Source organism: Leptonychotes weddellii, chromosome 3, assembly GCF_054177405.1.
Source record: "Leptonychotes weddellii isolate Sample4059 chromosome 3, ASM5417740v2, whole genome shotgun sequence".
NCBI classification, from domain to species: Eukaryota; Metazoa; Chordata; class Mammalia; order Carnivora; family Phocidae; genus Leptonychotes; species Leptonychotes weddellii.
In genome coordinates, this window is record NC_138371.1 from 112,540,368 (window position 1) to 112,560,049 (window position 19,682).

General features: G+C 41.0%; 1 protein-coding gene across 1 annotated transcript in view; it reads left to right on the plus strand.

Moving 5' to 3' along the window:
* FRY (FRY microtubule binding protein) overlaps positions 1-19,682 on the plus strand; it is a 241,551-nt gene that overhangs the window by 174,970 nt on the left and 46,899 nt on the right. The window contains exons 35-44 of the mRNA XM_081815497.1: positions 7-89; positions 1,547-1,668; positions 5,764-5,951; positions 7,016-7,110; positions 8,336-8,943; positions 9,834-9,931; positions 10,335-10,505; positions 14,060-14,200; positions 16,219-16,398; positions 18,119-18,280. Coding sequence (XP_081671623.1) covers positions 7-89; positions 1,547-1,668; positions 5,764-5,951; positions 7,016-7,110; positions 8,336-8,943; positions 9,834-9,931; positions 10,335-10,505; positions 14,060-14,200; positions 16,219-16,398; positions 18,119-18,280 — 1,848 coding nt within the window. The remainder of the gene's footprint in view (positions 1-6; positions 90-1,546; positions 1,669-5,763; positions 5,952-7,015; positions 7,111-8,335; positions 8,944-9,833; positions 9,932-10,334; positions 10,506-14,059; positions 14,201-16,218; positions 16,399-18,118; positions 18,281-19,682) is intronic.

Sequence of the window (19,682 nt, forward strand, 5' to 3'; positions counted from 1 at the left end):
CCGCAGATGACCCAGGAAGTGGAGGACACGGACACAACTGCTGAAGCGGATGAGAAGGCAAACAAGCTCATTGAGTTTCTGACGACCAGGTAGTGAGGGGTCAGGAGACAGGGGCCTGTCTTTAGGTTGTTCTTTGGGGGGAAATGTTACCCGTTTAAAACCACACAGATGGAAAAGCGAGCTCTCAGCTTTAGCAAAGCCTTCTTTTCTCTTCAAAATTGCATCTGCTGGAGTCTGTGCACCAGGTAGATCCTGGCAGAAGTTGTCTAAGATCCCACTGATGGCACACTTGATGGGCAGGAGGTTTCACGGACAAAGACAATGCAGCAGATGGAGACAGGACACAGTAGCGCCCCACCCTGAGGATGACTTTAATCATCTATTAGAGCTGCCAGGATCTGGGAGTTCTGAGACTTGGCAAAGCACATCGCTCTGGAAACCAAATATATTAGCCATGGTCAACCCAGGAGCAGCTGCAGAGGGAACCATTGTCTGCTCATCTAATCCAGAGTCATTGATAAATGGAAGTCAGAAACAATAGGAAGCATGATAGGAAAGGAAGCAAACTGATGATCAAAATCAAGAAAAGCTGCAAGCAATCCTGTTCTTTGTCTCTTTGTCTTCTGGTTCTCCTACTGAACAATTTAGCTTGTAAGGCTTCAGAATTTCCAGCATCCCAGGGTCCAGTATTTCTATTAAGAAAACCATGCTGTATGGGGGAGGAGCTGCTCTCCTTTCTCAGTGCATTAAATCCTGGAAGTCTAGTCTGTGTAGATGTTATCTGATACCCACGATTTTTCTTTCTTCCACCAATGTATCAATTAATGCAAAAAATGAGAAAAGCATTTTCTTTCCTCAGTTAATTTCAGAGTATTCTTTGCAGCTCTCCGCCCAGTATAGGTTTTAATGAACAGGAAGCTTCAGAAGGGGGCTGATGGTGCCTACAACCAGGGTATCTCAGAGACCTGAATGGTTTGCGGAGAATCAAAGTATGCTCACCACTCAACACCGTCAGTACCACATGTTCACATGTTGGGAAGAGTGGTCTCTGAAATTCTCACATCCGGCTCCATCCTGTTCTTCCTGTTGAAAACCAAGTGCATATCAGAGGCTGTATCTTCAATTTGTTTCTACAGTATTTGATAGCCTGATGATATGATCCTGATAAAAGCAATTATCTCTGCAAATCTAAAATGTACCTATATTTTAATTAACATTTTATATCACTTTATTTGACAAACATGTAGCACCTATTATGTGTAAACACTATTCTGGTGAATTGAGAGGTTTTAATTTCGTGAGTAAATTTTGTGAGGTTTTCATTTTGTGAGTAAAACATAAGAAAAAATATACCTCCGTAAATTAACTAGATCTGTTTTGAGTATGCTCTTAAGCTTTACAAGACTGAAATTAACCCCACACTAATCAGTAAAATTTAAAAATCATATGGTGCCCTGGGAGTTACAACTGCATACATGGTTTTAAAAATGCAAAATGATTATATTTAAATGGTTATATTTTTAACATTTTGTATGTTTTATTTAAGGGCATTTGGTCCACTTTGGTGCCATGAAGACATCACACCCAAAAATCAAAATTCAAAGAGTGCTGAACAGCTCACTAATTTTCTACGTCATGTTGTATCTGTATTTAAAGACTCCAAATCAGGTACTTTATCCTGTTTCCCCAAATGCCACTTCTAACATTCCATGTAATGGAGCATATTCTTCCCATTATGACCACACACTTCATATATATATAGTTCTGCATATAGCATGTGTGTGTGTGTGTGTGTGTGTGTATATATGTATATATATATATTATATAGTATATATAGTTCTGCATTGAGCATTGATAGCAAAAGAATATTCATTGGGGAGCTTTGAGGTTTATTTCAGATGTGCCTAACTGAATGATTGTTAATGTCTTGTATTTTTGCATTATGCTCGATCAAATAATTCCCAAAGGTCACTGTTCTCCTTGCTTCGTTTACCTTACTAGAATTAAACTATGCCCTATAATATTAATTTTATTTAAAGAAGGCCATAACACAACACACATATGAAAAGATGCTCAACATCACTACTCATCAGGTGCAAATCAAAATGACAATGAGATATCACCTTACACCTATCAGAATGACTAGAATCAAAAAGACAAGAAATGACAAGGATGTGGAGAAAAAGGAACCCTCAGGCTCTGTTGGTGGGAATGTAAATTGGTACAGCCGCCATGGAAAACAATATGGAATTTCCTCAAAACATTAAAAATAGAAATATCAAGTGATTCAGTAATTTTGTACTGGGCATTTATTCAAAGAAAATGAAAACACTAATTTGAAAAGATACATGCTCTCCTATGTTTATTGTAGCATTATTTGCAATAGCCAAGATAGGGAAGTAACCCAAGTGTCCACTCATAGATGAATGGATAAGGAAGACGTGTGTGTGTATGTATAGATGTAGATATATATCTGTTCCATGTATATTCCGTTACATATAATATACATACTATACATATACATAATAAACATATATAATGGAATATATAATAGAATGTATCATAATATATACAGCCAAAAAAGGATGAGATTTTTGCCATTTGTGACAACATGGATGTTCCCAGAGGGTATTATGCTAAGTGAAGTAAGTCAGACTGAGAAAAAAAAAACAAAACAATATGATTTTACTCATACGTGGAATCTAAAAAACAGATGAATAAACAAATAAAAGCAGAAGCAAACCTATAAATAAAGAGCACAAACTGATTGTTGCTGGAACAAAGGGAGTAGGGATATGGGCAAAATAGGTAAAGGGGAGTAGGAGGTACAGGCTTCCAGTTATGGAATGAATAAGTCACAGGGAAAAAAGGTACAGCATAGGGAATCTAGTCGATGATATTGTAACAGTGTTGTATGGTGACAGATGGTAGTTACACTTCTGGTGAGCACAGCATAACATATAGAGAAGTTGAATCACTATGTTGTACGCCTGAAACTGGTGTGACATTGTGTGTCAAGTATACTCAAATTTTTAAATTTTACACAACAAAGAAGGGCATGAGTAGTAAATCTTATTGACTGTATTCAGATTCAGCTGTGAAAAATTGTCAGACTTGAAAACTGGTTAGAAAAAGAATTTTGTGATAAAATGTTAACTTTGAGAGTATTTGCTAGTAATTCCTATGCTAATGATCATTCAATATTCTGAACACAGTATGATTCTTATTTAGACTATAGCTGCATCGTGATGTTTAAGCCCTTAGCTGTATACCATTTAGATTCAACTTGGCAGGGCCGGTTTGCATGTGAAATTTAAATTTGGTTCCCCAGCATGATGCAACAAGTGTCCATACCTTCTTCCCCCACACCAGGCTGGCCACAGGAAAGATGGCTCCCTGGCTTTCCCAGCTCCTCTGATGATTAGCACACCTCACAGTTCGGAACATTCCAGACTAGTCACATCTCTTCTAGTTATCACAGGGTGCTTTCAAAAAAAAAAAAAAATACTGATAAACTGACAGGAGAAACTCATTTCAGGAATAGGATTCACATTTCTCGTTTTGAGTGTCTCCTTTGGAATATTTTTGAAATATTAAGGCCTCTTACCTCGGTATTTCCCTAAAAGTCATTTAATAATTGAACATAATCCAAAGGAAGAAATTTATTGTTTGTGTGTGAACCATTAATTTGTCTAAAACCTTAGATTGTATGAAGATAATAAAAATGAGAAAACACACAAATCCCTTTACTGTTTCCTCAGAGGGTGCTTAGAGGCTGTCTTTCCACATCTTACCCCGGATACTCTTACTCACTACTGTTTCCCTGTACAGCCTTGCTTTGTGCCCGTTTCCACTGTAGCAGGATAAAACGTGTTCCGGGAGACGCTTGTATTAGAGTAGCATAGTGGCTATGACACACAACCCCCAAAGTTCAGAGGCTAACATAGTAGAAGCTTACTTCTAGATCCCATAACAGGTCAGCGTAGATGTTTGTCCAGTGGCCTTCCACATGGCGCTTCACAGACCCTCCGTCCTGTGGCTCTGTCACCCCCATTACTCAGAGGCCTCTCCTTAACCCTCCTCACCCAACCAGCAGGTGGAGGAAGAGCGTAGGTGGAGGATCACTCAGGAGGGATTTACACCACACCAAGCTCAAACGTGGCATCCAAGGTTTCTTCTCACATTCCACTGGCCAGAACTCAGGCCATGAGATCACATCTAGCTGCAGGAAAAGCTGGGAAATGTAGGGTTGCTGTGTGACACATTAAATAGCCTTTCTTTAAGGACATTGTCATAGTTGCGCTGGGGTTCTGCAATCCTCCTAGCGTCCTTCTAGCCTTCAGGTCCATGGTGATATAAATAACGTTTTAGTTCATCAACAGAGAATCTAACCCCACACATAATAAAATTAAGTAGGAAAATAAAACAAAATGAAGGTAACAAATTGTGTTTTGAAACACCATCCATTGAACGGCCTGTATGGGTTTAATCCTGTGTTTACTACCCTGAGTATGCATGCCTAAGTCCATTTTCCAGGACCCTTTGTCTGCTGAGCAGGAACATTCTCTTATATAGTCTACAGGTCCCTAGGGCCAAACAGCCTGGCAGCAGCTAAGAACAATGACATTAAATTATCCTTCCTGATTCACTTTTTTTTTTTTTAAAGATTTTATTTATTTATTTGAGAGAGAGAGAGCACATGAGAGGGGGGAGGGTCAGAGGGAGAAGCAGACTCCCCGCCAATTAGGGCGCCCGATGCGGGACTCGATCCCAGGACTCCAGGATCATGACCTGAGCCGAAGGCAGTCGCTTAACCAACTGAGCCACCCAGGCGCCCCTTCCTGATGCACTTTTATGTGACAATCAAATGTACCACAGAGCCCTCTAGATCACAGAGACAGCCAAAATCACTGTTTCCATCATGTCCTCTGACTTTGTAGTCAGGTTTTCTCCTGCAGAGACACAGCAGAAAGTACAGATAGTGGTCCAGAATTCAATCATGTGCTTTACCTTACATTTTCTTTTCCATCTGATCAAGTGGTTTTCTGATGACTGAGACGACCTTCATGCTATTGGAAGAACCAATATTCAGGCGAGAGTTTAAATGATCGCTGCCTTCTTGGCAACATCTACATTTCAATATCTGCATATTTATGGACTATTCTGAAGAGCAGTGACTTTGCTATAGGCTTTGGTTGTGTTTAAAATTGACTAGATCCACTAACAGCTTTCTTTTACATACACAAGTACTCTGAAAACTTGTTCCCAACACATTCTTTTATGAAAACAGGAGTCAAAGTATTCCATGCAAAAAAGGAGTTCAGAAGAACAGTGTAGAAAAATAGTAGGGCAACAAACAAGAATACATTTGTGAGTCGGTATTATGTGTCAGACGCTGTACTAAAAGCATTTTTTGAATTGTTGAATTTCTACAACAACTCTAGGAGTTGGATACTGTTATTCTCCAGTTAAAAATAAGAAAACAGGCTCATAGAGAATACATTTCTTTCCCAGCGTCTCAAAACCCGTCGTTCAAAGCTAGAACCATCTTGCTTCAAAGCTTCTGACTGTTTCTACTGCGCTATGCCTCTTGAAGATCTATCCAAATTTGGGGGGTTTTTAAATTTTAAAATGGTTAATTCCTAAACAAGTACCACCAGGAGGCAGCTCTGTGCAGGTAACCTGATTTACGCCTATAGATAACTAGTGACCGCAGGGTTTGAGGAGTATGAGTTGACCTACCTCTGGCCCCTTGGTGCCTAGGTTTCCACCTGGAGCAACATTTGAGTGAAGTTGCATTGCAGACGGCCCTTGCAAGCTCCTCAAGGCACTATGCCGGTCGGTCCTTCCAGATATTCCGGGCGCTCAAGCAACCTCTGTCAGCACACGCCTTGTCTGACCTTCTTTCCAGACTGGTGGAGGTGATCGGAGAACATGGAGATGAGATTCAGGTATGGAAGGAAAGACCACTGAACGCGTTCTCCTTCTCTCATGTCAAAGATGAAGCCTTAACAGCTTTCTTTGAGCCTTCTTTCTCTCGCAATTATTCCAACCATTTGGGCATATATAATTTATTTTAAAAAATTTTTAGAGATTAACTTTTATATTTACAAAAAGCACTTCAAGGAGCATTGTTCTAGAAATCCAGTGGCTATTGGTTTATTGAGCCAACCACTGAAAATCCCTTAGGGACTCCTTCTTGGTGGTTTTTGTTGTTGGTTTTATTTGACGGGGAATCGGGGAATTATTTGTATTGTTTTTGTCTTTTTGTCACCAACCTAGGATGCAGTTGTGCTGTCTCCCTACCCAGAGAAGGGATCTCCATTATGTCTATGCAAAGCACTACCCCTCTCTGTATAGCTAGCCTTCAGTACACTGAGAAGAGCTGAAGAAGTAATGGAGGGAGTAGATACCACAAGAAGAAAGACCCTGTAGGTAGAGCCCAAGGACTGGGGAGCTGGTTGAAAGCCAAGGGCATTACAAGCTCTGCAGCTTGAGCCAAGCCCTTCTTTCCCTTCTTTTCCATCAGAAAAGCTACTATATCCCAGGAGACCTGCACACCTGTGAATTCTAGCCTCTTTTCCTCTTTCCAGCCATTGGATGTGCTCTTCAAAATATCACTGAGGCACAGCCCTTCTCATACCTCAGCTCTTATCTCTGGCTGAGACATTGCCACTCTGTCTTTCAAATGCCCGCCATCCCCCTCAGCAAGGGGCCATGACTGCCACCTTTAGCCTTGCCCTCTCCCTGTTGGATTTCAAATGAGATTGAGCTGTTCAGGACCTCAGATCTCAGGAAATAGATCTTTGTGACTCCCTAACAGCTAAGCCATCTGCATTTCCTAAGTGGCCCTTAAAATTTGTTTTTAGACTTGGTCAGTTACAGTAACAATGGCTGTCTAGCCCTCAGTAATATTAACATTAGACTGAATAAAGTTTGCGTTAATTAAATTTATCTTCAGGAAGTGAGCAGGAGTTTTAAGCAGTACAAAATGTTATCTTTGCATGTCTGGCAGGGTTACGTAATGGAGGCACTCCTTACGTTGGAAGCTGCTGTGGATAACCTGTCTGACTGCTTGAAGAACAGCGATCTCTTAACGGTATTATCTCGGTGAGAAGCAGCTTCATGACTCCTGAAATCAAATAGGCTGGACTGAATATTTGAGAGATGCCTGGACTTTGGGCAAAGTCCAAAGAACACATCTAGTTTTTGATATATGACTTTTTCTTTAGTTTAAAAAAAAAGAGAGAAAGTTATGGGGCACCCAATATATACACATTATATAAGTATTTTTAAACATTAGGAAGATAGAGGAGAAATGTTACTTTAAAATAATACATATATTAATACTTTTTCATTTTCTGTGTTATGTCTTTGAGTACTTTTTCAAATTTTATTTAATAATTATCCTATTTATTACCTTATAAACAGAAACCAAAACTAAATGTTATTTTTGAATGAATATATACAAAACTCATCTGAATCATCACTATAAAAACAGTTAGAATTAATGTTGATTTTACTTGAATAAATCCCTATCTTAGGATCTTTCTTTTTTATTTTTGTTCCTTTTGCTCTTGCCAATGTTTACCCATTTCAAGTCATTCACAATTCTGTATTCTGTTTGTATAATTGAGCTCATTTTGCTTGAAATTGAGTCAGTAATGTTATCATAAATCACGCTGAGCCTTGTTTCACTTTTAAGTTGAGCATTTTTTATGGATAGGTGATTTTAGTATGATACCTAACATCATACACATTTTCTATATAAACCTGCAGATTTATCTCAGTCAGTAAGAATTTAGCAAGAATACTGATGAAGAGTTTTATCTTTTCAGCCTGAAATAGGCTTAGAGATCATTTCTCATAGATATTTTATAAGCATAAAAAATTTCCTTTGATGCAGTTACTAACTTTTTTCTTTCTAGATGATATCCTTTCCATTTCTGTTCTTATCAGTCAGTTAATAGAATATTAAATTGTGTGCCTATCAGGTATACTCTATTTCTAAATTACTCCTGCCCAAAGTCAAACAAAAATATAAATGAAAGATCAGTAAACTTTACCACCAACTGCTCTTCTTTAGCCTTTCAGTAAGTCAGTATTAGGTTTTGTTGCTGTTTTGTTCGTGAGGTTTCTCATTGTTTTGTTTTTCATAGCTTTAAGTTTAGGAATAGAAAGTTTATTCCTGTAAGCTTAAGCATATGAGAAAAAAATAATAGTATTTCCAAAGAACGATTTCCCTACCTTATTATTTGTCAGTGGATCTTAAAAGGACTGGCTCTTCACTGAAGCATGTTGGCTTTCTTTTGAACTTTTTTACTTTTATACCCAGCTCTTCATCACCAGATTTAAGCTCTAGCACTAAACTAACAGCAAGCAGAAAGAGCACAGGACAACTAAATGTGAACCCTGGGGCGGCCAGTGGCAATACGGCAACCGCAGAACGGAGCCGGCATCAAAGAAGCTTTTCTGTGCCCAAGAAATTTGGTGTTGTCGACCGATCCTCAGACCCACCCCGGAGTGCCACACTGGACAGAATTCAGGCTTGTACCCAGCAAGGCCTGTCCTCAAAAACAAGAAGCTCATCTTCCTTGAAGGACAGCCTCTCAGACCCATCACACATAAACCATCCAACCAACTTGTTGGCCACCATCTTTTGGGTCACAGTGGCCTTGATGGAATCTGATTTTGAGTTTGAATACCTAATGGCCTTGAGGCTGTTGAACAGGCTACTGGCTCACATGCCACTTGATAAAGCTGAGAACCGAGAAAAACTTGAAAAACTCCAGGCACAGCTCAAGTGGTCAGACTTCTCAGGGTTGCAGCAGCTGCTGCTGAAAGGATTCACCTCCCTCACCACCACCGACTTGACCCTGCAGCTTTTCAGTTTGCTCACACCAGTATCCAAAGTATCCATGGTGGATTCATCCCAAGCCATTGGTAAGGCCAACATCACTCATTCTCTTGCAGTTCTAGTGGTGGTTGTGTTAGTGTTGAGTGTAATATGGTAATGGGCTTAGTACTTTCAACAATTCTGTTTAGAAATTGTTCTTTGGGAGTAGTTTGTCATTTCTTACTTAAAACTATTTAAATTGTGGGAGACATGTTTAAGGCAATAGCGTAACAGGGGCAGAAGTTATATATTAATGATTTCTTTGTACTTTCCAGATCAAATCACAGGTACTGTCAGTTTATTCCATTGTTCTTGTACAGATAAACCTTTTTTCTATTTTTTCTTAACTCCTAAATCTTTCTTGTTTTCTTAGCTTTTTTTTCCCCCTCTTGAAAATTTGCTTGGTTCCCTATCATTTTGAATCAAGCCAAATCACCAGCCATATTTTTAATACCATGGCATGTGGCCCAGACTTCTCTTCATGAAGGTAGAGCTTAACACAGTGGTACTAAGCCATTACTTACCATTTTAAAGAGTCTTTTTGATTACATTACATGAGTAAGACTTAAATTGGTTGGCCTATGCCCTCTCATACAAGCTTTTCTTAAAATACGGTTTTTGATAAAAGTTTCAGACTAGCGCTTCAGTTCATTTTAATCTGCTTTTTAAAATCTCTGCCAGTCATCCTGATTCACAGCCCATAGCAAGATAGTCACCATATCTCAGAATTACCCATCTACTTCAAGTTCCTCCTCTATAACTGGTGTCATTGTGGTTGTACCCTTTTTTTCCTGGATTTTGTGTTAGATCACAGTAAAACTGGTTCAAAAGACTGCTTTTGCATCACCTTGGGAAGAAATCTGCAATATTCCTTCCCACGGTTAACAGTTAAAATGCACCATATTCAGCTATCTCTACTGCATCTTCTCTGATCCAGGGTTTCCACTGAATGTGTTGTGTCTCCTGCCCCAGCTGATCCAACATTTTGAAAATCCCAATCAGTTCTGCAAGGATATAGCCGAAAGGATTGCTCAGGTATGATTTCTGCCGCCACACTCAGGTGGATCCATACAGGCCTTCCGGAAGGTCCAATGCTAAGCAGAAATTGCCCTGAAAGGGAAATGAGTTTCACAAAACCTGAAAATCATAACTGTGATATGGCTAGTAATTCACATCTCTGAGTAGCCAACGCACATTGTCTTGTGGTTTCATTATTGAGAAGACAGGTGGAAAGAATCTGTGAAAATTATATTAGCTAATGACTAAGATAAGCACTTCTGCATCTTGCACACACACACACACACACAAAAAAAGTATCAATGTGTTTTCCAGATTCCAAAGCACAACTGCAAACATTGCAGTCTTACAGCAAAATTTCTGACACATCTTCCTGCTCATCAGGCTATTTTATCCCTAATTGATTTTCTTCTCTTAAAAGGTGTGTTTGGAAGAAAAGAATCCCAAACTTTCCAATCTTGCACATGTCATGACTCTCTATAAAACACACAGCTACACGAGGGACTGTGCCACGTGGGTCAACGTGGTCTGCCGATACCTTCACGAAGCATACGCTGACATTACCTTGAATATGGTGACCTACCTGGCAGAGGTAAGCTCTTCAGTTAAGGATACCCACTATAGTTTTCATGGGTAAAAAATTTACACGGAATGGATAATAATCTCTTCATTTATTGAGTGCCTATTACATATTATCGTAGATGCTGTATGAAGCATTTTAAATCCTCACAACAATGCAGTGATGAGGACGCTATCCTCAAAGAATCTGAGGCCCAGCCAGGTTAAATAACCTGCCACATGTTTAAGGTGGCAGAGCCAGCCTTTGAACTGGGGTATACCTGCCTCAAAAACTTAAATTCCTTATTTTTACTGCACTAATACCTGTCAGTACCTTCCAGAAATGAGGAAATTGTATCCTAATTACTCCAGGTGTTCAAATCTTATTTAGGGGGTTACTGTGTGACTTGGTATGTTTAATCGTTGTTTGCTCTAAACCAATTAGCAAAGCATCTATTTTGAAATAAGCTTTTTATCTTCATCTTTAAGTTTGTTTTTTAAACTTGAATGGGACTTTCGTCCTCATACAACTGTGTTTCTAGCACATTGGTTCCAAGCCCCATGTCCTTCGTCCTGGAAATACATAGCATATCGGACAAGTGACGAAATGTATTCTGGTAGCACCTCTGGTCACTCACTAGCTTAACACACAAGGTCGTGAAATCTGAGTGAAATGGCCGTAACAGTCACCTCGGTTTAGCATATTCACCGTTGCTTTTGCTTGAGGGATGTGCATGCATACCTCTTGCTAGGGCCTTTTCAGAAGTGACGAGGATGGTACATTCTAACTTCTCTTTGTTATGTCACCAGAACAGGGTGCAGATAGGCTAGAGAGTCAGTCGTCCTCTGAAAGGCTCCACAAGACTGAACTCTTGTACCTGGAAGAGGGTCCTTGCCCTATCCATCAACACTGATAGCTGATCTGCAGGATTTTGATTTGCGGTCTGGGTCAGCAATATGTGAGCGGCATTCAGACTGTCAACAGCCAAAGGTCCTTTCCACACTCCATCCCATCCCTGGCACTTTAAGGAGCCTCTCTTATATGCCACCCTGCTGCTTTGGATAATCACCTTGGTCACATCTGTCCCTGCAAGAATTACTAAGAAAGCACACACATACTGGGACAACCAACGTAAATGCCCTGCTTATGAAGGCAGACGATGCCTTTTTTTAAAACAAAGTGAAGTGTAAGTTAGCAAGGAGGTAAGACTTGCTTGGATCACTAGACATGAGGTTTCAAAAGTACAAATGGGATGTGGCATATGCATGCATACACACTATTCAGACTTAAAGAGGAACCAAGCATCGACACATAGCACGCCATGGGTGAGCCTTGAAAACATCATGCCAAGTGGACGAAGCCAGACGCAAAAGGACAAATATAACAGGAACCCACTTCTGTGAGGTGCACAGAATAGGCAAATCTGCAGTGATAGAAAGTAGAACAGTGGTCACCAGGGGTTGGGGACGGGGTAATGGAGCCTTAGCATTTTACATTTAACAGAGTTTTCATTTGGGATGATGAACAAATTCTGGAAACAAATAGTGGCCATGGTTACACAACAGTATGAATACACTTCATGCCCCTGAATTGTACACTTAACAGTGGTCAGAGTGCTAAATTTAGGTTATGTACATCTTGCCACAATAAAAATAAATGAGAACGGATTACCTAATTTGTTCTATTGGGCCTTTGTCACAAACTGTCACTGAAAATTTTATTATAAACTTCACTCCCCACAGTATATATTAAATCCTAATTCAAGTACTCATGTGCTCTTTCAGGTGTTGGCCAGGCACATACATGTAATTTTAGGTAGCTACGGTCAGTATTTCCTGTGAGCCTGCTCCGTTCACGTAGCATTAACTTTGTGCTCACACAGTGTCACATTCAACAACTGTGGGATTCTAACAGGTTAATGTAACCCAATGTGCTTAAACATCTCCTCTGTTGCTTATATTCATAATCTTTTTCTATTACAAATGGTCCTTTTATGTAGACTTCTTATCGGATAACATCCAGGTGATTTCTTCTGGTGGCATTTCCCAAAGTAACTATTCACGTAAAGGGCATGGATACATGAATACATTATTTAGTTCTACATATTTGGGAAATTGGTCTTCACAGAGATTGCCCCTATTTACAATACTGCCAACAGTGTATAAACGTGTTTTCCGATATCCTCACTGTATTTTATTATCCCTTTTATTCCTTTTTTCAGTTTTATATTTTTATTGGTACTTTAAAATTATTCTCTTTGTGTATTTCCTTTCTAGGAAAAATGTTCACTTTTCCATGCACTAGATTTTCCAAATTGTTCATTTCCTCATGTGTTAACTGCTCAGTTACTTCTTCTGACCACTTTTGATGTGGAATTTCAGCATTTATTTGAATCATTTCTACAGTTCTTTGTTTTGAACAGTAACTTTTTATCGTGATGTCTGTCACATAAATCTTCTCATTATTTTGCTTTCTTTTTTTAAAATAGTGTTGATATCATAGTATATGTCCATAAAAGAAAGTTTAGTAGGTACAGAAAAGTGGGGAAAAGAACAGGAGGGGGAGATTAAAAAAAAAAAAATCATCCAAAATCATTATGTTATCTAGAGAGAAACACTGTTAACATTTTGTTAGATTTCTTTCCATTGTTATTTCTCTGTAACACCCACCCATTCACATCGATTTTGGCATCATCCACTATACAGAAATTGCATATCCTTCCTCTTTGACTTAATATTATCCGATAGCCTTTACTATCTTTAAAAATGTCATTCTCGGGCATCTGGGTGGCTCAGTGGGGTAAGCATCTGCCTTTGGCTTAGGTCATGATCCCAGGGTCCTGGAATCGAGTCCTGCATTGGGCTCCCTGCTCAGCAGGGAGTCTGCTTCTCCCTCTCCCTCTACCCTTCCCCCTGCTCATTCTCTCTCTCTCTCTCTCAAATAAATAAAAATCTTTAAAAATGTCATTCTCTTGATTATATGTTTCATCATCCAATTTACCATAATTTTGTATCCATTTCCCTAGTGTTCAACATTTATATTGCTTGCAGAGCTTTCTTATTTAGTTTTTTGTGGGTTTATTACCATTATAAATAATGCCTTGCTGAAATCTCATATATAAATCTTAGTGTCTATAGGTTTGGAAAAGTTCCTAGAAGGATAATTACTATTTCAAAAGCTATAAACTGTTTTTAGTACTCTTGAGGCCAATTGCCAAATTATCCATGTTACATTTCCACTGATGTGTAAGAATACCCATCTTTTATCGTCAACCATACTATTTTCACTTGGGAAACTTTGCCAGTTTGCTAACTAATAACTTGTGTCTTTTGTGTTACTTTGTAATCTCCAATAATTAGTGGTATTTGATGCTTTCCTTTTGAGGTTTCTTGTATTCCACTGTGGATATGGTATCTGTATATTCAGAACTACTTACACTGCCTTTAATGATATCTTCATTTGTTCAGTGGTTAGGATTCTTTCCTTCCTAAGGAAACGTGCGCTCATAAAGGTGTGGGGAGGCATTGGTGCTCCTGTATGAACAGGCTGGTATCACACTGTGTCACACTATGCCTTGCCTCCCACAGCTGCTGGAGAAGGGTCTCCCCAGTATGCAGCAGCCCCTCCTCCAGGTGATCTACAGTCTGCTCAGCTACATGGACCTGTCCGTCGTCCCTGTAAAACAGTTTAATGTGGAAGTTCTGAAGACCATTGAAAAATATGTGCAAGTGAGTATTTGGATAACGTCACTTACAAACGAGGTTGTTTCCAGAGAGTCATTCCAGAAAGACTGAGGATTTGTAGCTTTTACTTGGCTGCAAAGCTGTGGTCATGCCAGCCTGCACTGGGTGCACACTCGTGCATTGGTATCTCTAAGCCACTGAGAACAGTCAGTTGTGGTTGACCACATCCCGAGTGGTATAGTGAGGGAAAGACAGGACCAGCCCTGGTGAGCTCCCGAGCCCTCAGAGGACATGTTTCTGCCTCTTGGGGCTTACGGGCTGAGTATTAAAGGCACACACCTGGCTGGGAGGGCCCAGCAGGGTTGTATTTGTAGTATCCTATTTCACAGAAGGAGAAGAGAGAAGGAACTCAGGTGTGCCAGGTTGTAGGCCAGGTGTTTCCACATGCAAAGGGTTAATTCAGGGGTTAAAATTGTCACTTTAGAGTTGAGGGAGGTGAGGTTGAGCAACTTGCCTCAGTGTGCTTGAAAATACTACAACAAATAAACACAGGCGTGTACTTGGTGAGTTGCAGAGTTCAAGGGCAGATGCAAGGTTCTGTCTGGCTAAACTCATCCATAAAGCCATACAGTGTAAATTTTAGACATTTTTCCCCTATCGTCACTTCAACATCACATTGCTTGCAGACATTATTTAATGCTAAAAATGGTTTCCAAGCCTTTATTTTCCATTTTTCAAGTGGCATTTCTCCAAAAGGCGTCGTGCACTTAGTAGGCATTCAGTAGCCCTTTCTCACTTCACAGAAGTCGTGGGGGCCAGGGGTTCGGTTCACGTTTTTCTACAAATCATGTGCCCCTGGTAAAAAGGGAAAAAAAAAATTGTTTGACTAGGCTGCCTATTCTAACTCAGGCCTGTGGGCTATCTCTGTTACTCAATATCTTCTCTTGAATGGCGGCTAATTTCACATCCAAATCATGACCTCCCCTGTGCAGAACTTAACAGTGAAGGAAATGTGTTTTCTTTCATGTGCTCTTATTCCCAAGGCTGGGTAAATAATAATAATAACTTTTACCAAGTTAGTTTATCTATGCTCAATATTTTTGTGGGAAAAGCCCATCAGTCTGCCTGGGGTTTGTCAGGGAGACAAAGATGGCAAAACAAATGAGTCTTTCAGGAAGAGTAGGCCTGGGATAAGCCGATAAGGAGAGGAAGGGCATTCCGGGACACGGGAATAACATCAGTGAAGACACAGTGGCAAAGAGAGCTTGCCTGGTGTGAGGAACTCCAGGGCCGGCCTGGGGGAGAGTACTCCTGTGGGCTGTGTTCAGAGTGTGGACTCCACCCCGCCCACCAGAGGGAGCCCTTGAAGAAGTTTAGGCAGGGAAGGGGCTCGGTCTGAAGAGTTCTAGAAAGATCACCATGGTTGGGGAGGGTATGCTGGACTTCAATAGAGGCCGCAAGCAGGGAGGCCAGTTAAGAGGCCATTGAAATAGTCCACGCAGAGGCTGGGGAGGATTCAGCTGATCCACTGCCAGCAGGAATGGAGAGGGGAGCAATTCATCCGGAGGCAGGGAAAGACAGGAGTTAAGAACGGCTCCCAGAGTCCTGGCTTAGGTCATGAGGAAGATTTGAAGTGGGAAGACAAGAGGCGCCCAGGAAGCAAAGGTGGTGGCAGGAGCTAGGGGAGTAGGAAAACAACCAAGGAAGACTGGAAGCTGGGGGTGGGGAGAGTTTTGAGAAAGAGTGAGTGGTCGATAGCCTAAATACACTGGGGGACTTTTTTATTCGTGTGAAGGAGGTACCACGTTGGCAAAAATGGTAGTTTATTTAAATATGGACAAAATTTGCAATTTTTGTATTTGCTTGTTTCCTAAATGTATCTCCTCTTATATATAAATTGTTTTTTTATGTCATTTGCCTTTTACATAGGATGGAATTTGCTGCACTGTTTTCAGTCAGTGAATTCTGACTGGTCATAAGAAGTTTCGGTAGCTAGCAGTAGATTCTTTGGTTTTTTTTAAAATGAAATTGTTTTTAACCATTGAATATTTTATTCCCTTCAGAGTGTTCACTGGAGAGAAGCTTTGAATATCCTGAAGCTGGTAGTTTCTCGATCTGCCAGCCTAGTTTTGCCTTCCTACCAGCAGAGTGACCTCTCAAAGATAGAAATACATCGAGTGTGGACCAGTGCTTCTAAGGAATTACCTGGAAAAACCCTAGACTTTCACTTTGATATTTCAGAGGTATGCTATCTGTTTCTGTCCACTTCAGCAGGGAGAAACATAGCAAAGGTCAAAAAGAGGAAAGAGAGACTTATTTTACATTTATTTCAAATTAAGTTTCCTAAGGCCTAAATTTGGTTCTGTTTTTTAAGAACACATCAAGTGTCATATTCTTTGGGGCTCTCAATTGGCAGCTTCTAAAACTAGAAGCTAGCGTCAGTTATTTTTTTAAAAAATGATTTTTTTAAAAAAAGATGACTTTAAAATGGAATGATCTTAAGCATTTTAAACCATGACCTTCTTTGTATGACAGGGGTCCTGTCCTATCTTTACATCCACAACTTTGCTGTCTGAACTCCCAGCCAGACCAGCAAATGACTGAGATTTACAGGAATACAGAATCTGCCTTCACAGTTGCTTCCCCAAGCCACACTGCTTTCTAGACCCAGTAAAATTGTCTCAAGTCTTGCCTTAAGGGAGAGGAGAGGGAGAAGGGAAGGGACCAGTAAACCAAGCTAAGGAGTCAGGAAGAAAAGAGAGGGTAGGAAGTAGTCAGGTCTACCTGCAGCTCCGTGAACGGACATTTGGGAGGCCTGTACTTGGTCTAAGATGTGCAAATACTTTGTTTTCCTGTCTTGCTTACCCCAGGCCCCATAAGCCCGCCAAAGCAGAAACTACGCTCTGTCTACTTTGTTACCAGGGTCTGGTACAGTGTCTGGTGTAAGATAGAGTACTTAACAAATATTCTTCAACACTGCTGAATGAATAAATTCACCGAAGGAATGAACCGGATCTGATTCTGTGCAACGTCCTGGCTCTGTGAAGTAGGTTGAAGCCTACACAATGGTCTCATTGACCTTCTGTGCTTTCAGTACCCAGGTTGAGGTACTCCTGCTCCCCGTGTGATACCTGCAACTGTATTTAGTATGTGTATGATATCAAGGTATCCGATCAGTTGTTTTTTTAATTTTTAACATTTTTTTACATGGCTGAGGGGGAGAGCTACTTCTATTCCTTGAGTGAAGTTTATTCTGCTCAAAAGCGGTACAGAAAACAAGCAGCCAGTCGGCTGCAACCCGCAGGGACCCAGCTGCTCCAGAATAAAGAGCTGGAGAACCAGATGGAGAATCTCCAGCCAGTGTCTGCCACCTCTGAGGGCAGGCCCACAAATGGGTTTCTGCAGCCTCGTCAGGGCTAACGTGTGGATGGTGCTGTCTACCCAGCCACAGGACACCAGCGTGAGAAATGAACTCTCAAGAAGTGAAATTTCTAAAGTGTTGCCCAAATACCTGGCCCCAAATTCATTCACTTAAATAATCGAAAAGATGTAATCAATTTAAAGAAATTTTTAAATTAATTGAGAATACTTAAAGGTTGGGAAGAAGGGAAGGAACTTTGGTCTCTTGTTACAACAATAAGAAATTCTTTTCAGCTTAAACATCTGAAAACTGTTTGCTTTCCTGAATGTTTTGCTTCTCATCTTTATCAGTGGTTTCCTGAGTATGTTTAAGAACAAGGAGTTGGATTTGCTAAAGAGGGTGGGAAAATGTTGAAGACATAAAACGATTTAGAATATGTGTTTGAACATCAGGAAAATGAGCCTACTTGTAACTCTGAACTTCTCTAAGGTTTAATCAAATGAGCAGTGCTTGGTTGCTGCTGGGTAGAGTGATCCCGTGTTCCACAGAACTATTAAGCGGATGGAAGAACGTGAACTTTTGTTTTCCTTGTTTTTGTCAAGACGCCAATCATCGGGAGGCGATACGATGAGCTGCAGAACTCTTCTGGACGGGATGGGAAGCCCAGGGCTGTGGCCGTCACCAGGAGCACATCATCTACGTCATCAGGCTCCAACTCCAATGTCCTTGTTCCTGTAAGCTGGAAAAGGCCCCAGTACTCTCAGGTATAGACTCCTAGCCTCCCAGGATTGGAAGGGAGTTCAGAGGGAACTTTCGAGCGCAACTGCCCATATGATAAGGGCTTCTCCCTTGCCATCCTGACATTGCCCATCTAGGCTTCAACACTTCAGTGATTGGCATTCCAAGGGAACCTATTTTATCTTGGAACAGCTCATTACATTTAGTTGAAGTCTGATGTTTGCTGCTTCTACCCATTGGTCCTAGTTCCCTTAAGGCTTAGCAAATGAAATGTGACCTCTCTTTCACATGGCAGTCCTTCAAATAGATAAAGAAACCCCACCCCCTCTGCATCTCACCCACATGAGCTCTCTTTTCTCCAAATAATGCATCCTTAGTTCTCCCAACCAGTTCTACATGATAAGGCTGCACAAGAATGCAGAATCTGCTTTTCTGGTTGCTTCCTCAAGCCACAGTGCTTTGTAGACTGGTAAAATTATCTAAATTCTTACACAGATGGAGAGGGGAGGGAGGAGGGAAGAGATTAGTCAATGATGCTAAGGGACCAGGAAGGAAAGAGAAGGTAGGAAGTAGTCAGATCTACCCGCTGCTCCATGAATGGACATTCGGGAGGCCTGTACTTTGTCTAAGATGTGCAAATACTTTGTTTTCCGGTGGCCCTTCTGACCACTGTCCCCCAAGCACGCACTCCAGTCATGGTCTCCATGGACAGTCTGAGCCATAGTCGGAGCAGAGCAGGCTGCTGGATCTCTCTGTAGGTCCATTCACTCACTGGGCGACTGCATTACAGCATGAGTGTCATCAGAATTGCTGTCGGGTGAAACCTCTGCATTATTCAGGGCTCTTCGGTAACTAACTTGACAGAAGCCCAGTGGAAAATTACCTCAAGTGGAAAAGGAATTTATTAACTCCCGTAGCTTGGTTTCACGCACAGCTAGATTCTAGTACACAAAACCAAGGAACTGGATCCTTAACCTCTCTCTCTCTCCCCTTCTCGCTGTCCTCCCCTTCCCTTCCCAGTGTTGGCCCTCCTTCCCTCTCTGGCGACTTCATTCTCAAGCAGACTCTTGTCTTATGAAGCACCAACAGCTTCCAGCAGCTCCAGACTTGCATGGTCTTTGGCTCTGATGATTCCAGGACAGAGGCATTCCCTCCCCAGCATCCGTAGTGATTCTAGAGAAAGGACTCTTACAACATGTGTGAGGGAGGCAAAGCCCCACTTAGTGGGAGAGGAGCTGTCCCCAAGAGAAAAAGAGGGACCGTATTGTTGGAAGAAGGCCAAATGGTGGGTGCTGAGCAGGGGACCGCAGGGCTCACCAAGATTAGGGGAGTGAAGCGCAAAGCATCACACTTGCTGGCCACAGCTGCTTCTCAGTGACGTTTCATTGAGCTGTTGAGCAAGAGAACCTACTATACTTTCTTGGGGTT